Raw genomic sequence first — 19,380 nt, forward strand, 5'->3', positions numbered from 1 at the left:
GGGAGCTAGAGGGGGATGAGGGTTTTGCGGAAGCCCGAAACTGGGAGCCCTGGGTGAGGGGAACAACCCACTTTGGAGGGATCCTCTGCGGGACACGGCCCACATCCCGGGCCCAGCTCCTGCACACAGATGGAGCTCCAGAGACCCAGTTCCCTCTGCTCTATAAGCCAAGTTTCAAAGATTGCACAGGGAAGTTCTGGGAGCCTGGCGCTGTGCAGCAGCCTGCCCCGTGGGGCATTGTCACCCGCCCGGCGGGAGCAAACGCCTCTGGCGCCTCTCTGCGCCCGAGGGAGATAAGCGTGCAAGCCGCTCAGCCGAGCTCCGCAGCACCGGGGGCCCCCGCCCGCCCCGCCCCGCCCCGCCCGGGCGTGCAGCCGGCCGCGGTGCTCAAGTCGGCTCCTCTCTCTGCTTTTCCAGGGTCTGCGAAGAGCCAGAATGAAGCTGGTTTCGGTCGCCCTGATGTTCCTGGGCTCGCTCGCCTTCTTAGGCGCAGACGCTGCACGGCTCGACGTGGCGTCGGAGTTCAGAAAGAAGTGAGTCTGGGGCAGCACCTTGCCCAGCCCCGGTACCTGGGAGGCCGGGGAATACTCGCCGTTGGTCCCCAGGGCTTAGAAGTTAATGGGAGGCCCGACAGGCGCGAGGTCGTGGTTTCGAGCCCCATCATCGTAAATTAAATAACTGGAGGAGAGAGGGAATGGGCCGGGAAGTCAATCCTGGGACGCATCCGAACCGGCGCTGCCTGTTTTTTCTAGATGGAACAAGTGGGCTCTAAGTCGTGGGAAGAGGGAACTGCGAGTGTCCAGCAGCTACCCCGCCGGGATCGCTGACCTCAAGGCCGAGCCGGCCCAGACTCTGGTTCGGCCCCAGGACGTGAAGGGCGCCTCTCACAGCCCCCAGGCCAGGTAGGTAACCCTGACCCGTGCAGGGCGATGCCGGAGGGTCCCCCATCCCCGGCACTGGGCATCGCGGAGGCTGGATTTCATCCCTGATGGCGGGAGCAGTTTCTGGCTCCCTGGGGTCCTAGAATGGCCCTCGTCCCCGGTGGCTGGGGCCAAAGCCCAGCCAGTAGATGGGGTCTCACGTCGCCTCCTTCCCCGTCCCCAGCAGCCCGGACGCCGCCCGCATCCGCGTCAAGCGCTATCGCCAGAGCAAGAACAACTTCCAGGGCCTCCGGAACTTGGGCTGCCGCTTCGGGACGTGCACGGTGCAGAAGCTGGCGCACCAGATCTACCAATTCACTGACAAGGACAAGGACGGCGTCGCCCCCAGGAACAAGATCAGCCCTCAGGGCTACGGCCGCAGGCGCCGTCGTTCCCTGCCCGAGGCTGGCCAGCACCGGACCCTGGTGTCTTCCCCACCCCCGGCCCGAGCGGCTGGGGCTTCCCGGGTGCACCCAGCGCTCTCCGCCCTCCTTAAGATTTAGGCTCCAGTGGCCGCATCGAACAGTCGCGCAAGCGTCGGGCTGGCGCCTCGGTCGCTGGAGGCTTCGCCCGCGGACCCGGCTGGGGCCGCCGCTGCAGAGACCTGAGGCCCGGGAGACGCCGTCTGGCCGCAAGCACTGATTCTGCAGGGGCCCCTCTGCTTCGCGGCACACTCCCTGCGCTCCGACCTGGCCCGGGTGCTCCGGAGGGGCAGAGGAATCCAGTCCGAGGGAGTGCCAGGCTCAGGGAGAGGGGAAACCCAGAACTTAATGCTGAGACCGCCAGGGCGGAGGGGTCTGAGCCACTGCCTCGCCCGTCCACCAACTGATCTCGCGGGGTGGCCCCTGCCAGGGCGCAAGCCTCAATATTACTTGAACTTTCCCAAACCTAGAAAAGTGCAATGCGTGTTGTATATACAGAGGTAACTATCAATATTTAAGTTTGTTGCTGTCAAGATGTTTTTGTAACCTCAAATATATAGAGATATTTTTGTACGTTATATATTCTATTAAGGGCATTTTAAAGCAATTATATTGTTCCCCCTCTCCCTATTTTAAGACGTGAATGTCTCAGCGAGGTGTAACTTTGGTTCGTGGAGTGTGTGTGTGTGTGTGTGTGTGTGTGTGTGTGTGTGTGTGTGTAAAATTGAGTGCTGGTTACCGCCTGTGGAAGAAGGGAGTATCGTGTCTCTGTATAATCTATTTACATGGGATTTACATGTATAATCTATTTAAATGGGTGATATGCGAACAGCAAACCAATAAACCGTCTCAAATGCTGATTCATCTCAGCCCATGTGTCTTAACAGGGAGGGTCCTGCTTCTGGTCGCCCAGGATCCCTGGGGTCCCGCCGCCCCGGTTTGGGAAGATGGAAAGGCAGCGCGGGTGCGAGGGGACCCCTCTGCGCTGGGGCTTGGTTGTCCCGAGCTCCGTTCTCTATATGGGGCGTGCCGAGCGCGTGTCCGGAGTCTGGACGCCCGAGGTCCCCGCCTCGCGTGGCGGCCAGGCCGGGCGGGGTAGGGTGAGCCCTGCTGGGGAGGCGAGCATGGACTCCCCGGCTTGTGCAACCAAGGCCCAGTTTTATAGAGTTGCTCACGGAACCCTGCGCGAAAGCGCGCCTTGAAGAGTTGGGGTGGTTTCGAGGCTTTAAATGGGGGAGTTCACCCTGGCAGCTGCAGGTGTTAATGTTAGAAGCGACCCCAGCAAACCCTCCGACTTCTCCGGGAAATCTGCAGCTGGTCCCCTCCCGAACGGAGCGCCTAGCAAGCTGGCTGGCTCAAACGCGAGGCTGTGGCGCCCCCTGCCGGCCAGCGCGGGTGGACCCCCACCCCCCCCAGAGCCGGGAGGCCGTACGTGCGGTTTAATAAGTTCTCCTACGTGGGAGTCTGCACATAGCCTTAATGAAAGAGGAAAGAAAAAAAAAGTTTGCAGATGCCAACCAGACCCCTCCCCCCAGACCTGCACGGCGGCTTGCTGTTCTGGGACCGTGAGTCAGCGCCCACACGCTGCGCAGCGTGCAGCTGGTGGCCGGAGGCGGGCTGGACGGACGTGCGGCCGGAACCGTGCGCCTCAGACGGCCTGAGACCTTCATTGTTCCGCCTCCCCTTGCAGCGCTCCTCTTCCTTCCTCCGCCCCAAGCCTTTTTCATTTTCTCCCTTCTTCTCGCTGGCCTCCTTTTCTCTCTTCCTCTCCTTTCTGTCTTCTCATCTTAGGAGGTGGCACCCAGTGCCTGCTTTAGATGCTGGACACTAAGCCCCTCGTTGAGCGCCTAGAAGGGCATAGGATTGATAGGAGGGAAGTGGGAGGCGAACCTGCACCCCGATGTTGATTTCCCCGCCCCATTTGTCTCAGCCAGTTATCCCGAAGACTCAAGATGGAGATCAATTGCCTGTCCTTTCCAGAGAGTTACCCTGGCTTCTTCACCTTAGCGCTTCTAGGTGATCTCAGAAACCTGCTTGGTAACCAGGCGTGGTGGTGCACGCCTGTAATCCCAGTGCTTGGGAGGCTGAGACAGGAGGACAGCCTCAGCAATTAAGCAAGACCTTATTTCAAAAACAAAAGGAAACTTAGTGGGGCCCTTCTCAACTTAGTGAGACCCTGTTTAAAAATAAAGACTAAAAATAAAAGGCTGGGGGTGTAGCCTGGAGGTCAAATGCCCCTGGGTTCCATTCCCAGTACCACAAAAATAAATAAATAAATAAATAAATAAATAAATAAATAAATAAAAATAAAAGGATTGGGGGTGTCGCTAGAATGTAGAATCTCTGGGTTAAACCCCCCAGTGCCACAAAACAAGAAACACACCTGGTGAGGAAAGCCTACATGAGGTTTGGAGGATGGAAATGTACAGGGGGGACTACCCCTGGCTGAAGGTTTTGCCTGGGTTGTACATTACAGGACCCTCTCTTCGGGATGAGGATGGTTCTTCCTTGCAGAAGAGACCTGCATACCCTCTGAAAGAGAGGTCTGAGTCCAGAGACAACTTGATTCTGAGGCAGTTTTAGTTTAGACGAGACCCTAGCACATAAAATTTCCACACAGAGCCTCAGTTTCTGGTACCTAGCTATTGACAATGTCAGTTTCATACTGTCCACCCTGTTATTTGATCTTAATTTTGTAAGATTCACCAGAATTGAAGGGTTTAAAAATGCATCTACAGACCATTCTATCCTAAAGGACCTCTTAATAAATATTCTCTTGGAGGGAACTCTGTGCCAGGTGCTGAAAAGACACGGGGCATGTATGAGTGAAGGAGAGAATAAAAAGTCCAGTGGAGGAATTTCTGTGCGGGAAGTAGGTTTTGGATGGTCTGAAAGGGCTACACAAGCAGCAGAGAGCAGTGAACATTTTAGCCTCCCAGACGGTGGCTCAGGATTCAACATTCACCCTCTTCCTTGAGCGGAGGTTTTGTCCCGTACCCACAGAGCCCTCAGCCAAACCTCACCCTGGCAGAGCTTCAGCCACCAGTCCAAGCTGCCAAAGGCAGGTTGGGCGCTAGCTTAGGGCTGTTGTGAGCAGGAACAGGCGTCTAGCCCACGGCTGAGGGAGTCTTATGACTTGAGGGAATCCAAGGCAAGTGGAGCTGGACTGGTTCAGGGCTGGGGAGAAGGAGGCAGCTGCTCGCCTGGAGTCCTTCCCACTCACTCCCTGTCCTGTGACTGGAGACACTGCTGGGGAGACAGAGACCCTCCTGTGACCGGTCAGCTGCAGGTCCGGGGTTAACTGAGGGTCACCATCAGACCCTGGGCCCATCTTTGTAAGCTGTTCAAGCAACCTTCTGGATTTTTTCCCCCCCTTAGGTGCTGAAGCTTATCGGGATAGGGCCTCTTGATGCCAAGAACACATCAGTTATCAAGGCAAGTGAGTCATTTGTGAGCTGATTCGACCTGTCCACAGCTGAGAAGTAGTCACAGTTTTATCTGTAGCTACTGTTGCTGGCTGTGGGAATGGTACCATCCATTGGTTATTAGCCAGGGTTACCTGGCAATTTCTTGAAAAGCCAACACATTGGCCAAACAGCTAAGGGTGGAGGGGAGAGACGGAGGAATGGAAAGTGATTCTTTTTTTAGCACTTGCTTGGTGTCAGATATTCTCCTAGCCACTTTATATTTCTTATCTCACTTAGTTCTTATAGCAGCCTTGTGAAGTAGGTGTTACTATCTCTGCTTATAGATAAGGAAACTGAACCTCAGAGACATAAAGTAACTTAGCCAAGGTCACACAGTGACTAATAAGTGGTGGAGCCTGGATTTGCACCCAAGTGCTACAGGCTATTTTGATGCTCTGAAACCATAAGCAATGAAGTGGGATAATTTTAACAGTTAGCTTCGCAAGCCAGATGTCCCCAAATGTCCTCCACTACAGAGATGGCTTGGGTAGGTGATTTACACCTGTGGTTCTGAAGGATTTTCATGTGGGCTGGTTGGACTGGGAAAGAGGGCTGCTTTAGCAGTAAGCCGAATGTGTTCAAAATAAATAAATGAAGTGCGCTTGAAATTCTTCGCCCCGGTTTGCAGCAGGGATTATAAATCAGGAATAGACTTTTTTCCCCTCTGAGCTAAGCTGCTGACCTCTTTGGTTTGCATTGCCAAATATAGTTAGAACATACACTGAAGGCCTCAAGAGCTGGCTCCTGAGGGGGGCAGGCTTCTGAGCTATTTCTGGCCGGGCACAGTCTCATACTGTTGGTCTTAAGTCTCCAGGAAGAACACCTGTGTCTACAAAACTGCAAATAGAGTGTTCACCCTTGAAGTGGAACCTTTTGTCTTGGCTGCTGCTGCTTCAGGTAGCTTTTCAGAGGGGGAGAGTTATGAGTGCTGCACCTCTTTTCCCCAGTGGAGGAGAGGGTCTTGTTATCCCAAGCTGGGTCAGAGGGAAGAAGGGTGAGGCTAGATAGCTATCTGGTGGTCCCACTGGTCTTGTTCCAGAGCTATTTTGGAACATTCTGGAAAAACAATAAAATGACTTTGGCCACACAGGCAGCTGATTTTAGTAGGTTGTTGTACATGTATCTAACACCGGGAATGTAGTTCTGAGTAGCAAGATTAATTTTTACAATAACAAGAAAAAGTTGAGCATGGTAGCACATGCCTGTAATCCCAGGATTTGGGAGGCCGAGACAAGAGAATAACAAGTTCGAGGCCAGCCTCAACAACTTAGATATACTCTGTTTCAAAATAAAAAACAAAAGCCAGGTGTGGTGGCACACGCTTGTAATCCCAGTGCTTGGGAGGTGGAGACAGGAGGATTGCAGGTTTGAAGCCAGCCTTGACAATTTAGCGAAGGTGTTCAACACCTTAGTGAGACCCTGTCTCCAAATAAGCAATAAAAAATCAGGCTGTGAGTTAGCTCAGAGGTAGAATGTCTGTGGGTTCAATATGTAGTGCCACACACACACACAAAAAAAAATAAAATGAAAAAGTAAAAAGGGTTGGAGATGTAACTTGGAGTTATATGTATGTAATCTTATAAAACCTGTTGTACTGTTTTACAACTATATAACATGTTTGTACCGTATGAATCTATTGTGTTAACATTTTTGTTTTCCTAGTTTTTCGTTCAACACACATACACACAGTTCGACCATATTTTAACTGATGAAGGAAACAGTTCAGATGAAGCTATGTCCATGTATGAGGATATCCGATGGGCATGGTGACACATGCTTGTAATCCCAGCACCTGGGAGGCTGAGACTGGAGGATGGCAGGCTCACAGTCAGCCTCAGCAATTTAGTGAGGCCCTCTACAATGTAGTGAGACTTTGTTTTAAAATAAAAAATAAAACAGGGCTGGGGATGTAACTCAGAGGTACAACGTCCCTGGGTTCTATCCCAAGTACCATTAAAAAAAAAAGGAGACATGGGGGTGTAGCTGGAGGTACAATCACAATGCTCCTGAGTTTGATCTCCAGCCTCCCTCCCCTCTCTTACACACACACACACACACACACACACACACGCATCACTACCAATATCACTAATATGTACAGGGAGGAATGGGTGGCTGTATGGGGTCTGAAGGCAAACACAGCAAGATCTGTGTCCGTATATGTTTGTATCACATTAACCTCATTATGATGTATAATATATTATATATAATTACAATGCACCAATAAAAGTATTTTGTGATTGTGTGGGTGTGGGTGTGTTTGTGGGTGTGGGTGTTACTAGGGATTGAACTGGGGGCATTCTACCTGTAAATTACACCTGTAGCCCTATTTTTATTTTTTAGTTTGAAACAGGGTCTCACTAAGTTGAGAAAAGCCTCATTAAGTAGCTGAGGCTGTCTGGGAACCTGCGATCCTCCTGTCTTAGCCTCCCAAGTACTGGAATTACAAGCGTGTGTCACCACACCCAGCTCTGAAAGCATTTTTCAAAGGCTTAAAAAACAAAATCTAGGCCGGGCGTGGTGGCGCACGCTTGTAATCCCCGCGCTTGGGAGGCGGAGACAGGAGGATCGCGCAGGTTCGAAGCCAGCCGTGCTGGCGTAAGAGACCCTGTTTCAAAAATATAAAAAAATAGGTCTGGGAGTGTAGCCCGGAGGAAGGAGGGCTTCCAGGAACCCCAGTACCACCAAAAAAAAAAAAAAAAAAAAAAAAAATTCTAGACTAGCGTGGTGGCACAATCATGGAATCCCAGTGCTTCAGAGGCTGAGATGGAGGGTCACAAATTTAAAGGCAGTTTGGAAACTTAGTGAGACCCTCAACAACTTAGAGAGAGCCTGTTTTAAAATAAAAATTAAAAAAAGGGCTAGAGGTGTAGTTTGGAGGTAGAATGCCCCTAGGTTCAATCCCCAGTGCCAAAATACCAAAACAAAAACTCTACCATATTTACTTTTCTTGTCTTTTAATGAGGGACAATTGGGTTACCTCTAGAGTCCCCTGCCATAAATATTGTGTAGATGAACAACCAGTTTTGTGACCTCTTGTGGATCTAAATAAGAATTGTTTGGGGATATGCACCAAGAAATCCCATCATTTAGGGTTTCTATATACAGATGATACCTGTGCCAGTTTGTACCCAGATAGCTGGTAAAACATTATTTTGGAGTGTGTCTGCAAGGCTATTTCACGAGGATATTAGCATTTGAGTCAACTAGTAAAAAAATAGCATCCAATCTGTTGAGAGTCAGAATGGAACAGAAGGTGGAGGAAACTGGATTCCCTCTCTGAGCTGGGATATCTATGGTCTCCTGCCTGTAGACACTGGTGCTCCTGGCTCTTGGACCTTCAAACTTTAGGGCATATACCAGCAGCACCTGCCCCAACCCCTTAGACTGGGAGGTAGGCTCGCAGCTCCTCTGGTTCTTATACCTTTGGACTCAGACTGAATTACACCTTTGGTTTTCAAGTTCACCAGCTTACAGCTAGCAGCTAGCATATCTTGGGACTGCCTCCATAAGTGTGTGAGCCGAGCCGAGCCGAGCCGGGTGTGGTGGCGCACGCCTGTAATACCTGCGCTTGGGAGGCTGAGACAGGAGGATCACGCAGGTTCAAAGCCAGCCTCAGCTACTTAGTGAGGCTCTCAGCAACTTTGTGAGACCCTGTTTCCAAATAAAATATTAAAAAAGGGCTGGGAATATAGCCCAGAGGTGAAAGCCCCTGGGTTCCACCCCCAGTACCACCACCAAAAAAAAAAAAAAAAAAAAAAAAAGTGTGTGAGCCGGTCCACATACTAAATCAATCTATCTATCTATCTATCTATCTATCTATCTATCTATCTATCTATCTATCTATCATCTATCTACTTACCTACCTACCTACCTATCCATCTAATCTATTTGGCTATCTATCATCTCTTATTATGTTTCCCTGAAGAACCCTCGGATGGGAGAACCCTTGAATATAGAATGGATCTTCTTTTCTGATGCTAGCCACCTTGATGGGTCTAATATTGTTCAGGGCTGAGGATGCAGTTCAGTGTTAGAACTCCTGTCTACCATGTCTGAGGCCCTGGGTTTGATCCCCAGCACTGTAAAAATAAAAACAAAAATGCAAAAGTAATATCATTTAAATTCTCCTGACTGATCACTAGTGAATTTTGATGTATCTTCATTTATGTATTGGTGAACTTTCCCTAATGGGGCACACGATTAAAAATGAGTGGGGTCATGTTTGTCTATCATCTGCTTTTTCCCACTTATCCATATATCTTGGACATCTTTTAATGTCAAGTATGTCTATATACAATACAATTTTTATTTTCTGCACAGCGTTTCACCAGATGAAAATATCAGAAGTTGTTTAACTATTCCTTTACTGTTGGATAACAGGATTTTCCTATGTTTTCACCATTAAAAATGATGTGGTGGTGCATGTCTATAATCCCAGTACTTGGGGGATAAGACAGGAGGATCGCAGGTTTGAGGACAGTCTCAGCAACGTATTGAGACTCTCAGCAATCTAGCAAGCCCCTATTTCAAAGCGAAAATAAATAAATAAATAAATAAATAAATAAATAAATAAAAGAACTGGGGGTGTAGCTCAGAGATAGAATAACCCTGGGCTCAATCCCCAGTACTACCAAAAAAATGTTCCTACAAAACATCTTTGTGTATTCATCTTTGGAAAATTTTGTGACTGTAATTTTAGGATAAATTCTTAGAATTAAAATTATTGGGCTGGGCGTGGTGGCACACACTTGTAATCCCTGCACTTGGGAGGCTGAGACAGGAGGATCTCACAGTTTCGAAGCCAGCCTCAGCTACTGAGTGAGGCTCTCAGCAACTTAGTGAGACCCTGTTTCCAAAAAATATATATAAAATAGGTCTGGGAGTATATAGCCTGGAGGTAGAAAGCCTCAGGGTTCCACCCCCAGTACCACACACACACACACACACACACACACACACACACACAAAAGAATTAAAATTATTGGACCAATGGATATTTTTTGTTGTTGTTAAAGCACTTTAGACAAATGACCAAACTACCCTCTGCAGAGATCAGTTTTCACTTCTATAAGCTGTACATAAATGTCAATTTCTTTCATCCTTAGCAACACTAAGTGTTGTCCTTCTTTCCCTTATTCTATCATCTGATAGGAAGAAATAGTCTTTCCTATTACTTCTTTAAAGTTGTATTCTTTTCTCATGTTTTTGAAATTGTACTTTATACCTTTAATACTTTAAACATATTTCATTTATAGTTTCATTCTACTAACTATATTCCTTATCATCTGACTCCTGTTCATCGTGCTTTATTTCCTCGTGTTTTTGTCTTTGGGTTCTGAGCTCATTTTATTCATGCTTCCTGTGCAGTGATTCCGAGTGGACTGGATGGAGGTAAGCCCACCAGAGAGGCTTGTCTCCTTCCATTCACTCCAGGTTGTTACCGGCCAGGGGCCATTTTGTATGTTAATTTGTTGACTTGATCAAGTGCATTAATTAAACACAAGTACATCTGTGCAGGAGATGTGGAATACAATCTTTTGAGAGGCCTGGATTTACTTGCTTATCTGACCCTAAACGAGATTTTTTTGTTGCCAGTTGGAGGAAAATACTCTTCAAAGCCCAGGCAACTGCTTTTCAGCTCAAACTTTTAAATATTTTTTTTAGTTTTTGTTTGTTTGTGGTAGTAGAGCTTGAATTTAGGGGCATCCTACCTCTGAGCTACAACCCCAGACCTATTTAAAGTGTATTTTGAAACAAGGTCTCACTAAGTTGTTTTGAATCTGCATTCCTCTTGGCTCAGCCTTCCAAGTGCTAGGACTACAGGTATGTGTCACTACATCTGGCTTGCTCTATAACCTTGATTTGGTCTCCTATAGATTTTCTATACCTTCATGGGAGTTAAATTACGCATTAAAAATTTATAGGTAGCTGAGCGTGGTGGCACACACTTGTAATCTCATACTGGGGAAGCTGAAACAGGAGGATATGGTTCAAGGCCAGCTACTTAGTGATGCCCTTTGCAATTCAGTGAGATCCTGTTTCAAAATAAAGAATAAAAAACCGGGCTGGGGGGGGGTGTAGATTGGAGGCAGAATGCCCCTGGGTTCAATCCCCAGTACCGCAAAAAAATAAAAAAATTAAGTCTATTACTATTTTATCAACTTTAGTGTTTGATGGTAGCAAGATTCTGTCTAGTCTGCCCTATCTCCAGAAATAGGAATCAGCACCAACTTATCTCATTACTTCAACTTACTTTTCTATGAGCACTAGTGAAATAAAGTATTTTTATGTCTTTATGAACATTTATATTTTCTCTCATATATATTGGGGCATTTTTAGTGCTGGATACATTTATTCTATGGAAGTGTTTGTATTTTATTTTCCCTACTGATGGGAAATAGTCTTTCTTAAGATGATTGTCACATCGTGTGTGTGTGTGTGTGTGTGTGTGTGTGTGGTGGGGGGAATTGAACCCAGGGCCCTGTACCTGTTAGGCAAGCACTCCACCACTGAGTTTCATCCCATCCTACCTTTTTCCTTTTTGTGAAGTATGACTTTTTTTTTGCCATATAGAACTTAAAAATATTTATGTAATAAAAAATACTGGGCTTCATGTGTAGCTCAGTGGTGGAACATTTGCCTAACATAAGCAAAGCCTTGGGTATAATCCCCAGCACTGCAAACAAAACAAACACAATTTCTTTATAACTTATGTCTTTGTTAGTTTGCTTACAAAATGGTATTTATTTCAGAATATGATGTGGGGCAGAGATTTTTCTTTCTTTCTTTTCTTTTCCTCTTTTTTTTTTCCTTTTGTGGTACTGGGGATTAAGCCAAGGGCCATTCTACCTTGGAGCTATACCCCAGTTCTATTTTATTTTTTATTTTGAAACAAGATCTTGCTAAATTGCTGAGATTGGCCTCAAACCTGAGATCCTCCTATCTCAGCTTCCCGAGTACTGGGATTACAGGTGTGTACTACCATACCTGTGAGGCAGGGATTTAGCATTATTCTAACCCCAAATTGTTGGCTTCTTGTTCAACATGCATATTAAGTAAGAAAAAAGTTTTGCAACTGTGTTCCTCAGAGTTACAGTCTCCTGAGTTACCTCTGAAGTTTCCTAGGGTGACGAGGGGGAAGAAAGGAAGTCAGGCTTTCTCTTCAGCTTCTAATGGAACAGCTCCACTCTTTTTTTTTTTTTTTTTCATGTTGGGCCCCCGTGTCAAGAAAGAGTTCATCTGCCTACAAATCACTAACATAATAAATTCTTGAACAGTAAATATTTGAATCTCTTTTATTGCTCAATCTATCTTTTCCTGCAGCACTAGTTAAACAATTTAAAAGGGTATTATTAAACTTTCAAATTTATGCAAAAGATAGAGATAGTAATATAACAAATCTCCATATCTCATTATTAAGATCCAACAATTTTCATGATTTCGAAACACGTACCTATCCCCTTTTCTTTCCTCTTTGCTTTTTCCAGAGTATCCTTCCTTTCCTTCTTTCCTTCCTGCCTTCCTCCTTCCCTCTCTCTCTCCCTTCCTTCATTCCTTCTCTTCTTTTATTTTGCCCAGTTTATCAATGTACTCCCACACATTCAGCACACAGCTATTAAACACACAAACAACAACAAAATAGACCCCACACAAACAAAAAGTTTTCTTATATAACCAAAGTGCTCCGGTCACATTTCACGTTAACATTTCTATGGTATCTTCTCATACCTGGTCCGTAATCATATTTGCCCGATTGTCCCCAAAATGCCTTTTGATGGCACGGTGGAGCACACGTGTAATTCCAGTACTTAGAGGCTGAGTCAGGAGGATCACAGGTTCAAGGACAGCCTCACTCTCATCAGTAGTGAGACTTTCATCAACGTAGAGAGACTCTGTTTCAAAATAAAAAGTAAAATGGGGCTGAGGGTATATTTATCTCAAGAGGTAGAATGTCTCTGGGTTCAATCCCTAGTACCACACATAAAAAAAAAAATGCCTTTTGACAGTGGCTTGTTCAAGACAGGCTCCAAACAAAATCATATCTTGAACACTTCTCTCATCTTGAGCAGCCCCCTCCCCTTTGTTTTCAGCCTTCGACTAGTTGAAGAAAGCAGTGTTTAAAGAACTGCGATGTAGCGCTTTCACCATGGAGACCGATCCGGGCTCCGCCTGTGAGGACGACTGCGCAGGCGCGGGCTGGCGGGCGGGGCCGCTCAGAGTCGCTCTGTTTCTTCTGGTGGAGAGGAGCTTGAAATGCTCGTCTTCCTGCTTTTCTTTGCTACACGTTTTCCACTTGACCTTTCCCCTAGTAAGTCAGCAGGCATTGCCTGAAGGAGAATTAGGATTGGTACAGCCCGGATGCAAAGAGAAAGGGACAGTCGGAATAAAATAGTCTATGTTCAGTTTTCTGACTTTTAGAATAGCCTCTTGAAGTCCACATCAAAAACAATAGTTTTGAAAACCAAAGCCTTTTTATTTGCAGAGAAGCAGGTTTTGTGGAGAGAAGAAAAGACTCTTGAGAATCAAAAGGGACGGCGGAAGGACCAGGGGTTGGGCTCTGCCCCTACTGGAAAGAGGCTAGAGCCAGCCCAAGAAGAGGACTCTCTGCAGGCCTCGGGGTGCCCGCGGGGAAGAGTCCCACTAGGGGGAATCCAGCACCGGCGTGGAGCGTGCAGACCGGCAGCGACCCTGAGGGGCAGCTGAGTCCTGCCTCTCCAGCGTAGCTGCCGGTCTTGCTCAGAATGAGGGATGCTTGTCTGTGCCCACCGTCACAGCTGAGGCCCAGCCTGAGGCTCACAGGGCAGAGGACACTAATAAGCTGCCACAGCTTCTTAGACCAACGAGGTGGTGTTGCTGAAGGGAGCCACGCCCCTCGGTGTCAGGGTGAGACTGGACTTGGGAGGCACACGCCATTCCCTTCACAGGGCACACTGGCCTGGCACCCCAGCCTCGGTGGCTGCTGGGTTCTAGCCTGGTTGGTAAACCTTTTGTCTCAATTTGCGAGACATCAGATAGAACCATGATCCTTAACCCTTTTTGTCAATTAAAATCATATGGGTTGATAGAAGGGAAGTCTTGGGTTCAATTCCCAGTACCTCACGAGAGAGAGAGAGAGAGAGAGAGAGAGAGAGAGAGAGAGAGAGAGAGAGAGAGAGTGTCTCAGAGAGTCACGTCGGGGAGCTTTGAAAAAAAAAACCGGTATGAACTCCATTCCAAACTAGATTTTCTGTGGGTGAGGCATAAAGCCTTGTGTGATTGTATTTAAAATTTTATCTTGGTAAGGCCAAAAAACTGTTAAGCCCCTCACATTACATTGCATTCTTCTCTCTCTTTCTCTCTTTCTTTGTACCAATGATTGGACCTAGGGGCATTCTACTTCTGATCTACACCTCCACCTCCAGCCCTTTTATTTTTTATTTTGAAACAGAGTCTCACTAAGTTGCTAAGGCTGGCCTTGAACCTGTGACTCCACATTGCCTTTTTTTTTGTGTGTGTGTGGTACTGGGGATAGAGCCCAGGGACATTCTACCTCTGAGCTACACCCTTGCTCTATTTTATTCTTTTATTTTGAAACAGGCTCTCACTAAGTTGCAGATGGCCTCACTAAGTTTCTGAGGTTGACCATGAACCTGCCATCCTCCAGTCTCAGCCTCACAAGTACTGGGATCACAGGTGTGAGCCACTATGACCAGCTCACATGGCCATTCTTTAACTTTTTAAAAAATGCTCCCATGTGGCCATAATAGACAAAAGAGCAAGAGTTGATTTATTATTATTATTATTATTATTATTATTATTATTAATTTGGTGGTACTGGGGGTTGAACCCAGAGGCTTTCTACCTCCGGGCTATACTCCCAGACCTTTTTTATATTTTATTTGGAAACAGGGTCTCACTAGTTGCTGAGAGCCTCACTAAGTAGCTGAGGCTGGCTTCGAACCCGTGTGATCCTCCTGTCTCAGCCTCCCAAGCGCGGGGATTACAAGCGTGCGCCACCACGTCCGGCTGAGTTGATTTGTTTTAGACTTAGGGTTGCATCCTATAAAATAACCAGAAATAGAAGGGTTAAATGTAGCCAGAGGGGCAGGTGTTTGGAGAGAGCCAGCTGCAGTGATGGGAAGAAGGCCAGCGGAGGATGAGGTAACAGAAAACAGGTGGCTGTGTTGGCATTCAGGAGGAGCAGCAGAACATGGCAGGGCACCAAAAATGGCAGAGAAGCTGGGTGCGGCGGTAAGTGCCTGTATTACCAGCTACTCAGGATGCTGAGGCAGGAGGATCATGAGTTTGAGGTCATCCTCTGCAACCTAGCAAGACCTTGTGTCAAGAAAAAAAAAAAAAAAAGAACGGCAAAGAACAGGATGGTGTGCATCCTAGGAGCAAATCATCATAGGCAAGCCCTGGAGAGGTCCAGCTGTGGGATGCAGAGGACCAGAGTACCACTTAATATGGACTGAATTATGCAACCTCCCATTCATATGTTGAACTCCTAACCCCATTATCTCAGAATGTGGCTGCTTTTAAAGAGGAAATTAAGATAAAATAAGATCATTGGTGTGGGCCCTGAACTAATAATACAGCGTCTCACCAGGCGTGGTGGCATATGCCTGTAATCCCAGTGACTTGGTAGACTGAGGCAGGAGGATCACAAGTCTGAGGCCAGCCTGGGCAATTTAGAGAGAGAAGGTGGCCACCTGCAGGCCACAAAGAGAGGCCTCCGAAGGAACCATCTCTTTCTCTTTCTCTCTCTCCCTCTCTCCCCCTTTTTGTGTGTGTGTGTATTCCTGGGAATTGAACCCAGGGACATTTTACTTCTGAGCTATACCCCCAGCCCTATTTTATTTTTGTTTTGAAACAGGGTCTCACTAGGTTGATGAGCGTCTCACTACTTGTTGAGGCTGTCCTTGAACCTGTGATCCTCCTGTCTCAGCCTCCTAGGTACTAGGATTATAGGTGTGTGCCACCATACCCAGCAAACCATATCTTCTCATACCTTGATCTTGGACTTCCAGGCTTCAAAATTGTGAGGTAATAACTTTCTGTTGTTGAAGCCGCCAGCCTATGATCTTTTGTTTCGGTGGTCCTAACACACTAATAAAAGTAATACACATTTGTCAAAGGGATTGATAAGGACGGAGTGGGGCTGCAATCCTAAGGACAGGCCATCATGGTTGGGTCTCAGCACCAGTTACACAATAGGGTCAGGGAGTGGAGGTGGTCACTGATGCATGACAAACAGGAATCCACTCATTCACTCGACCAACACATTTTGGGGAGGGTACTGGGGATTGAACCCAGGAGCATTCTGCCTCTGGGCTATTCCTCCAGTCTCCCATTTTCCTAAAATTTGAAAAAAGATCTCATTAAGTTGCTGAGGCTGGTCTTGAACCTGCAGTTCTGTCTCAGCCTCCCAAGTCTTGGGACTGCAAGTATGCACCACCATGCCTGGCTCAATCAACAATAAGTTTACCACACTGCTCTGTGATGGGCACTGGATATACAGCTACTGCAAATGAGACTGAAGATTGGTGTGGATTAGGAGGGTCTGTGAGAGTGAAGTGATTTGACACTGAGACAACCCAACATAAGAGGTGATCCTCCTTAAGTTGCTGAACAGAAACATACCTACTTGGAGGAAGGTACACGCCAGGTCCCAGTTATCTACTTTGAGTGATCTCATTTGCCAAGAGAGAACTGAGAGACCAGGCACCAGCTAGATTATTTACAACAAACCCAGGTGTATGATTTTTTTCTCTTTAGGAGGAAGTAAATTTTCAGTGTCCACAGTTTTTACTGGCACCTAGGTTAGCCTGGAATGGTCCCATCTCATGTTCTTTAATATGTAACATTCCAACTTTATCTTCATTTCGTTAGTATTTCTAAAATGCCAAAGTCTCTTTCCCAAACCATATTTCAATGGAAAAGTCAAGCATTTCCAGGCAATAACCCCATCCTCTGTGCCACTGTAGACAACCATCAGATAAACTTCCCTAATTCATACCACATCTGCACTCCCAGCCCTGTATGACCTTGAGCATACAAAGAAACAACAAAACTCCAAATGATTTTTCCCCAAAAGAAACATCTGTCCCAAATTCCCCCCACCAATTTTTTTTGTGAAATGAAAGAAAAATTGTCAACATCAAATCAGCCAACTTTTATTAAAAGCTGGGAAGTCTTTCAGAAACTTTCAGGGTACACTGTCAGGTTCAACGTAACGAGTACATAGGGGGACACGTCGCACCTCTGTGATCCCTGTTGATATTTTTGTAGATGCTAAGTGGGGGCTGCTTGGACACAGGCGAACCTTTCCACGCGATTGCTGTGGAGAACTCTTCCCTCTCCTCATTATCTGAAACAGTAAAGTGATGGAGAGCCCAAGATATCCCAGTTGATTTATAGTCTGGCCTCGTTTGCTCTGGCAGGCAGGAGCGGGGTGGGGGTACTTAAAGATGTAGGCTTTGAAGTTAGCCAACCTGGAGTTTGCACAAGGACTCTTCCTCCTCTTAGCCCTGTAATTGTGGGCAAATCTCCTTAAACTCAGTCTCAGTTTCATTAGCTATAAAATGGGGATAATCATATTTACCTTACAGGCTTGTTATGAGGATGCATGCTACCTGTAGGGAGTGACTGCTCGTTAATGGCAAGTCTTGCTAATAGTAGCAACTTGCCAGGCGTGGTATCCTACGAGCCTATAATTCCAGTACTTGGGAGGCTGAGACAGGAGGGTTGCAGGTTCAAGGACAGCCTTGACAACTTACTGAGACTCTTAGCTACCTAGTGAGACCCTGTTTTCAAGCCAAAAAAATAAAAAGGACTGGGGACATAGCCTGGAGGTAGAATGTCACCACTGGGTTCAATCTCCAGGACAACACACACACACACACACACACACACACACACACACACACACACACCTACCTAAGGATGTCCTGATGTTTTTTAAAAAAACAAAAAAACAAAACACCTGCTTTTTCTCTATGCTGAGACAGTGTATGTCCCATCTCACCTTAGATCATTTCTAGAACAAGGCCATGCAGTTGACGATCTCTAAGATTCCTCCCCTCCAGCACTAGCATCCTAAAATCTCATATGCAGGGAGAGATGAACGTCAAGAACAGAAAAAATCCACCCACCTTTTCTAACTGTGTCCTCCATACAGCTGTGCTTTGCCAGAACTTTCAGTCCCAAAGCTCACAGAGAGCAAGGCCAGGAAGAGGAATCATGGGTAGAGAGTACCAGCTCACTCCATGGCTGCAAAAACCATTGTTTCTTTGGGGTAATAGAACGAGAGCAAAGGGACATTTGACCTTTCCACGCTGTTTTTTAATACAAAGTACAAGGTATGCACACAATCTTGTTTTGTGACGGATCCTTTAAAAAATCTGGCATATTAATGATTCCACTTCAAATCCTGAAGATGGGAGCCAAAAGGGAACTTTTTCTTTCTGAAGGATGACTGAGAAGGGAATTCTAATGAATACTTTGGCACACACATTTCATTTTCTGGCTGCTTCAGGACCCAAGAGCCAGTAGGTCATAATTAAAGCCAATAATGGCAACTCCAGACAGTCAATCCAAATATTTTCCTGGTGCTGTCAATTCTCTGCGTTAAATGATTTAACATCATATTTTGGGAGTGTAGAACATACACACAGAGGGAGAATTAAATGTTGATATGAATTCTGGAACATTTTCTGCAAGTCCCCCCAAAAGATATTGTTTATTACATTCAGAGGAATTTTAGAATGTTTGCCTTAGTAGATAATTTTAAGTGACCCTTTCCATGCTGCAAAGAGCTGTGAAGTTTGTCCTGCAATTGTCAGAATAAGATTCTATTTCTGGAGGGAAAAAAACCATGTGTTTGGGGCTGAAGCCCCATATTACATAAATAAAGGAACTCCACCTTTCAGGAATGTTCTCTCTCACTGATCACCAGGAACTGGGATGCTGCAGATGCAGTTATGTAACTTAGAAAAGGCCCAAATTACTCACTTTTCTATCAATTCCAGTTCCAAAAAGAAAACCCACAAACACATCTGTTTGCAAGATCTGTGTAGGATCTTAGGAACAAGGTCTTCAATTTTGTCTTTTTTTCTTAGCAAGTTTGTACCTTTTTTTTTGTTGTTGTTATTTGTGATGCTAGAGCTTGAACCCAGGGGCATTCTACCTCCAAGCTACACCCCAGTCCTATTATATAGCCTTATATATGTGTGTGTGTGTGTGTGTGTGTGTGTGTGTGTGTGTGTGTATGCCTGGCCCTATTTTATTTTATTTTTAAACATTTTATTGGTAAGCCAGGTGTGGTGGCGCACGCTTGTAATCCCAGCATTTGGGAGGCTGAGACTGGAGGACCGTGGTTCACAGACAGCCTCAGTTACTTAGTGAGGCCCTCTGCAACTCAGTGAGACCCTGTTTCAAAATAAAGAATAAAAAATAGGGCAGGGAATGTAGCTTGGAGGTCAAATGCCTCTGGGTTCCATCCCCAGACCCGCAAAAAAAAAATATTTTATTGGTACATTGTAGTCATACATCTTAATGTAGTACAAGATGGTGGAGGCGTACATGCAC

General features: G+C 46.4%; 1 protein-coding gene across 1 annotated transcript in view; it reads left to right on the forward strand.

The window, feature by feature from the left end:
- Nucleotides 1-435: 435 nt before the first annotated feature.
- ADM (adrenomedullin) overlaps nucleotides 436-19,380 on the forward strand; it is a gene marked incomplete at both ends in the record, with an annotated part of 67,956 nt that continues 49,011 nt past the window's right edge. Inside the window, 5 exons of the mRNA XM_080690175.1 lie at nucleotides 436-533; nucleotides 753-902; nucleotides 1,105-1,387; nucleotides 2,230-2,442; nucleotides 4,721-4,781. Of these exons, the coding sequence (XP_080546301.1) occupies nucleotides 436-533; nucleotides 753-902; nucleotides 1,105-1,387; nucleotides 2,230-2,442; nucleotides 4,721-4,781 (805 nt within the window). The remainder of the gene's footprint in view (nucleotides 534-752; nucleotides 903-1,104; nucleotides 1,388-2,229; nucleotides 2,443-4,720; nucleotides 4,782-19,380) is intronic.

The sequence above is a fragment of the Muscardinus avellanarius genome (genome assembly GCF_963383645.1).
Source record: "Muscardinus avellanarius genome assembly, chromosome: 1".
Lineage (NCBI taxonomy): Eukaryota > Metazoa > Chordata > Mammalia > Rodentia > Gliridae > Muscardinus > Muscardinus avellanarius.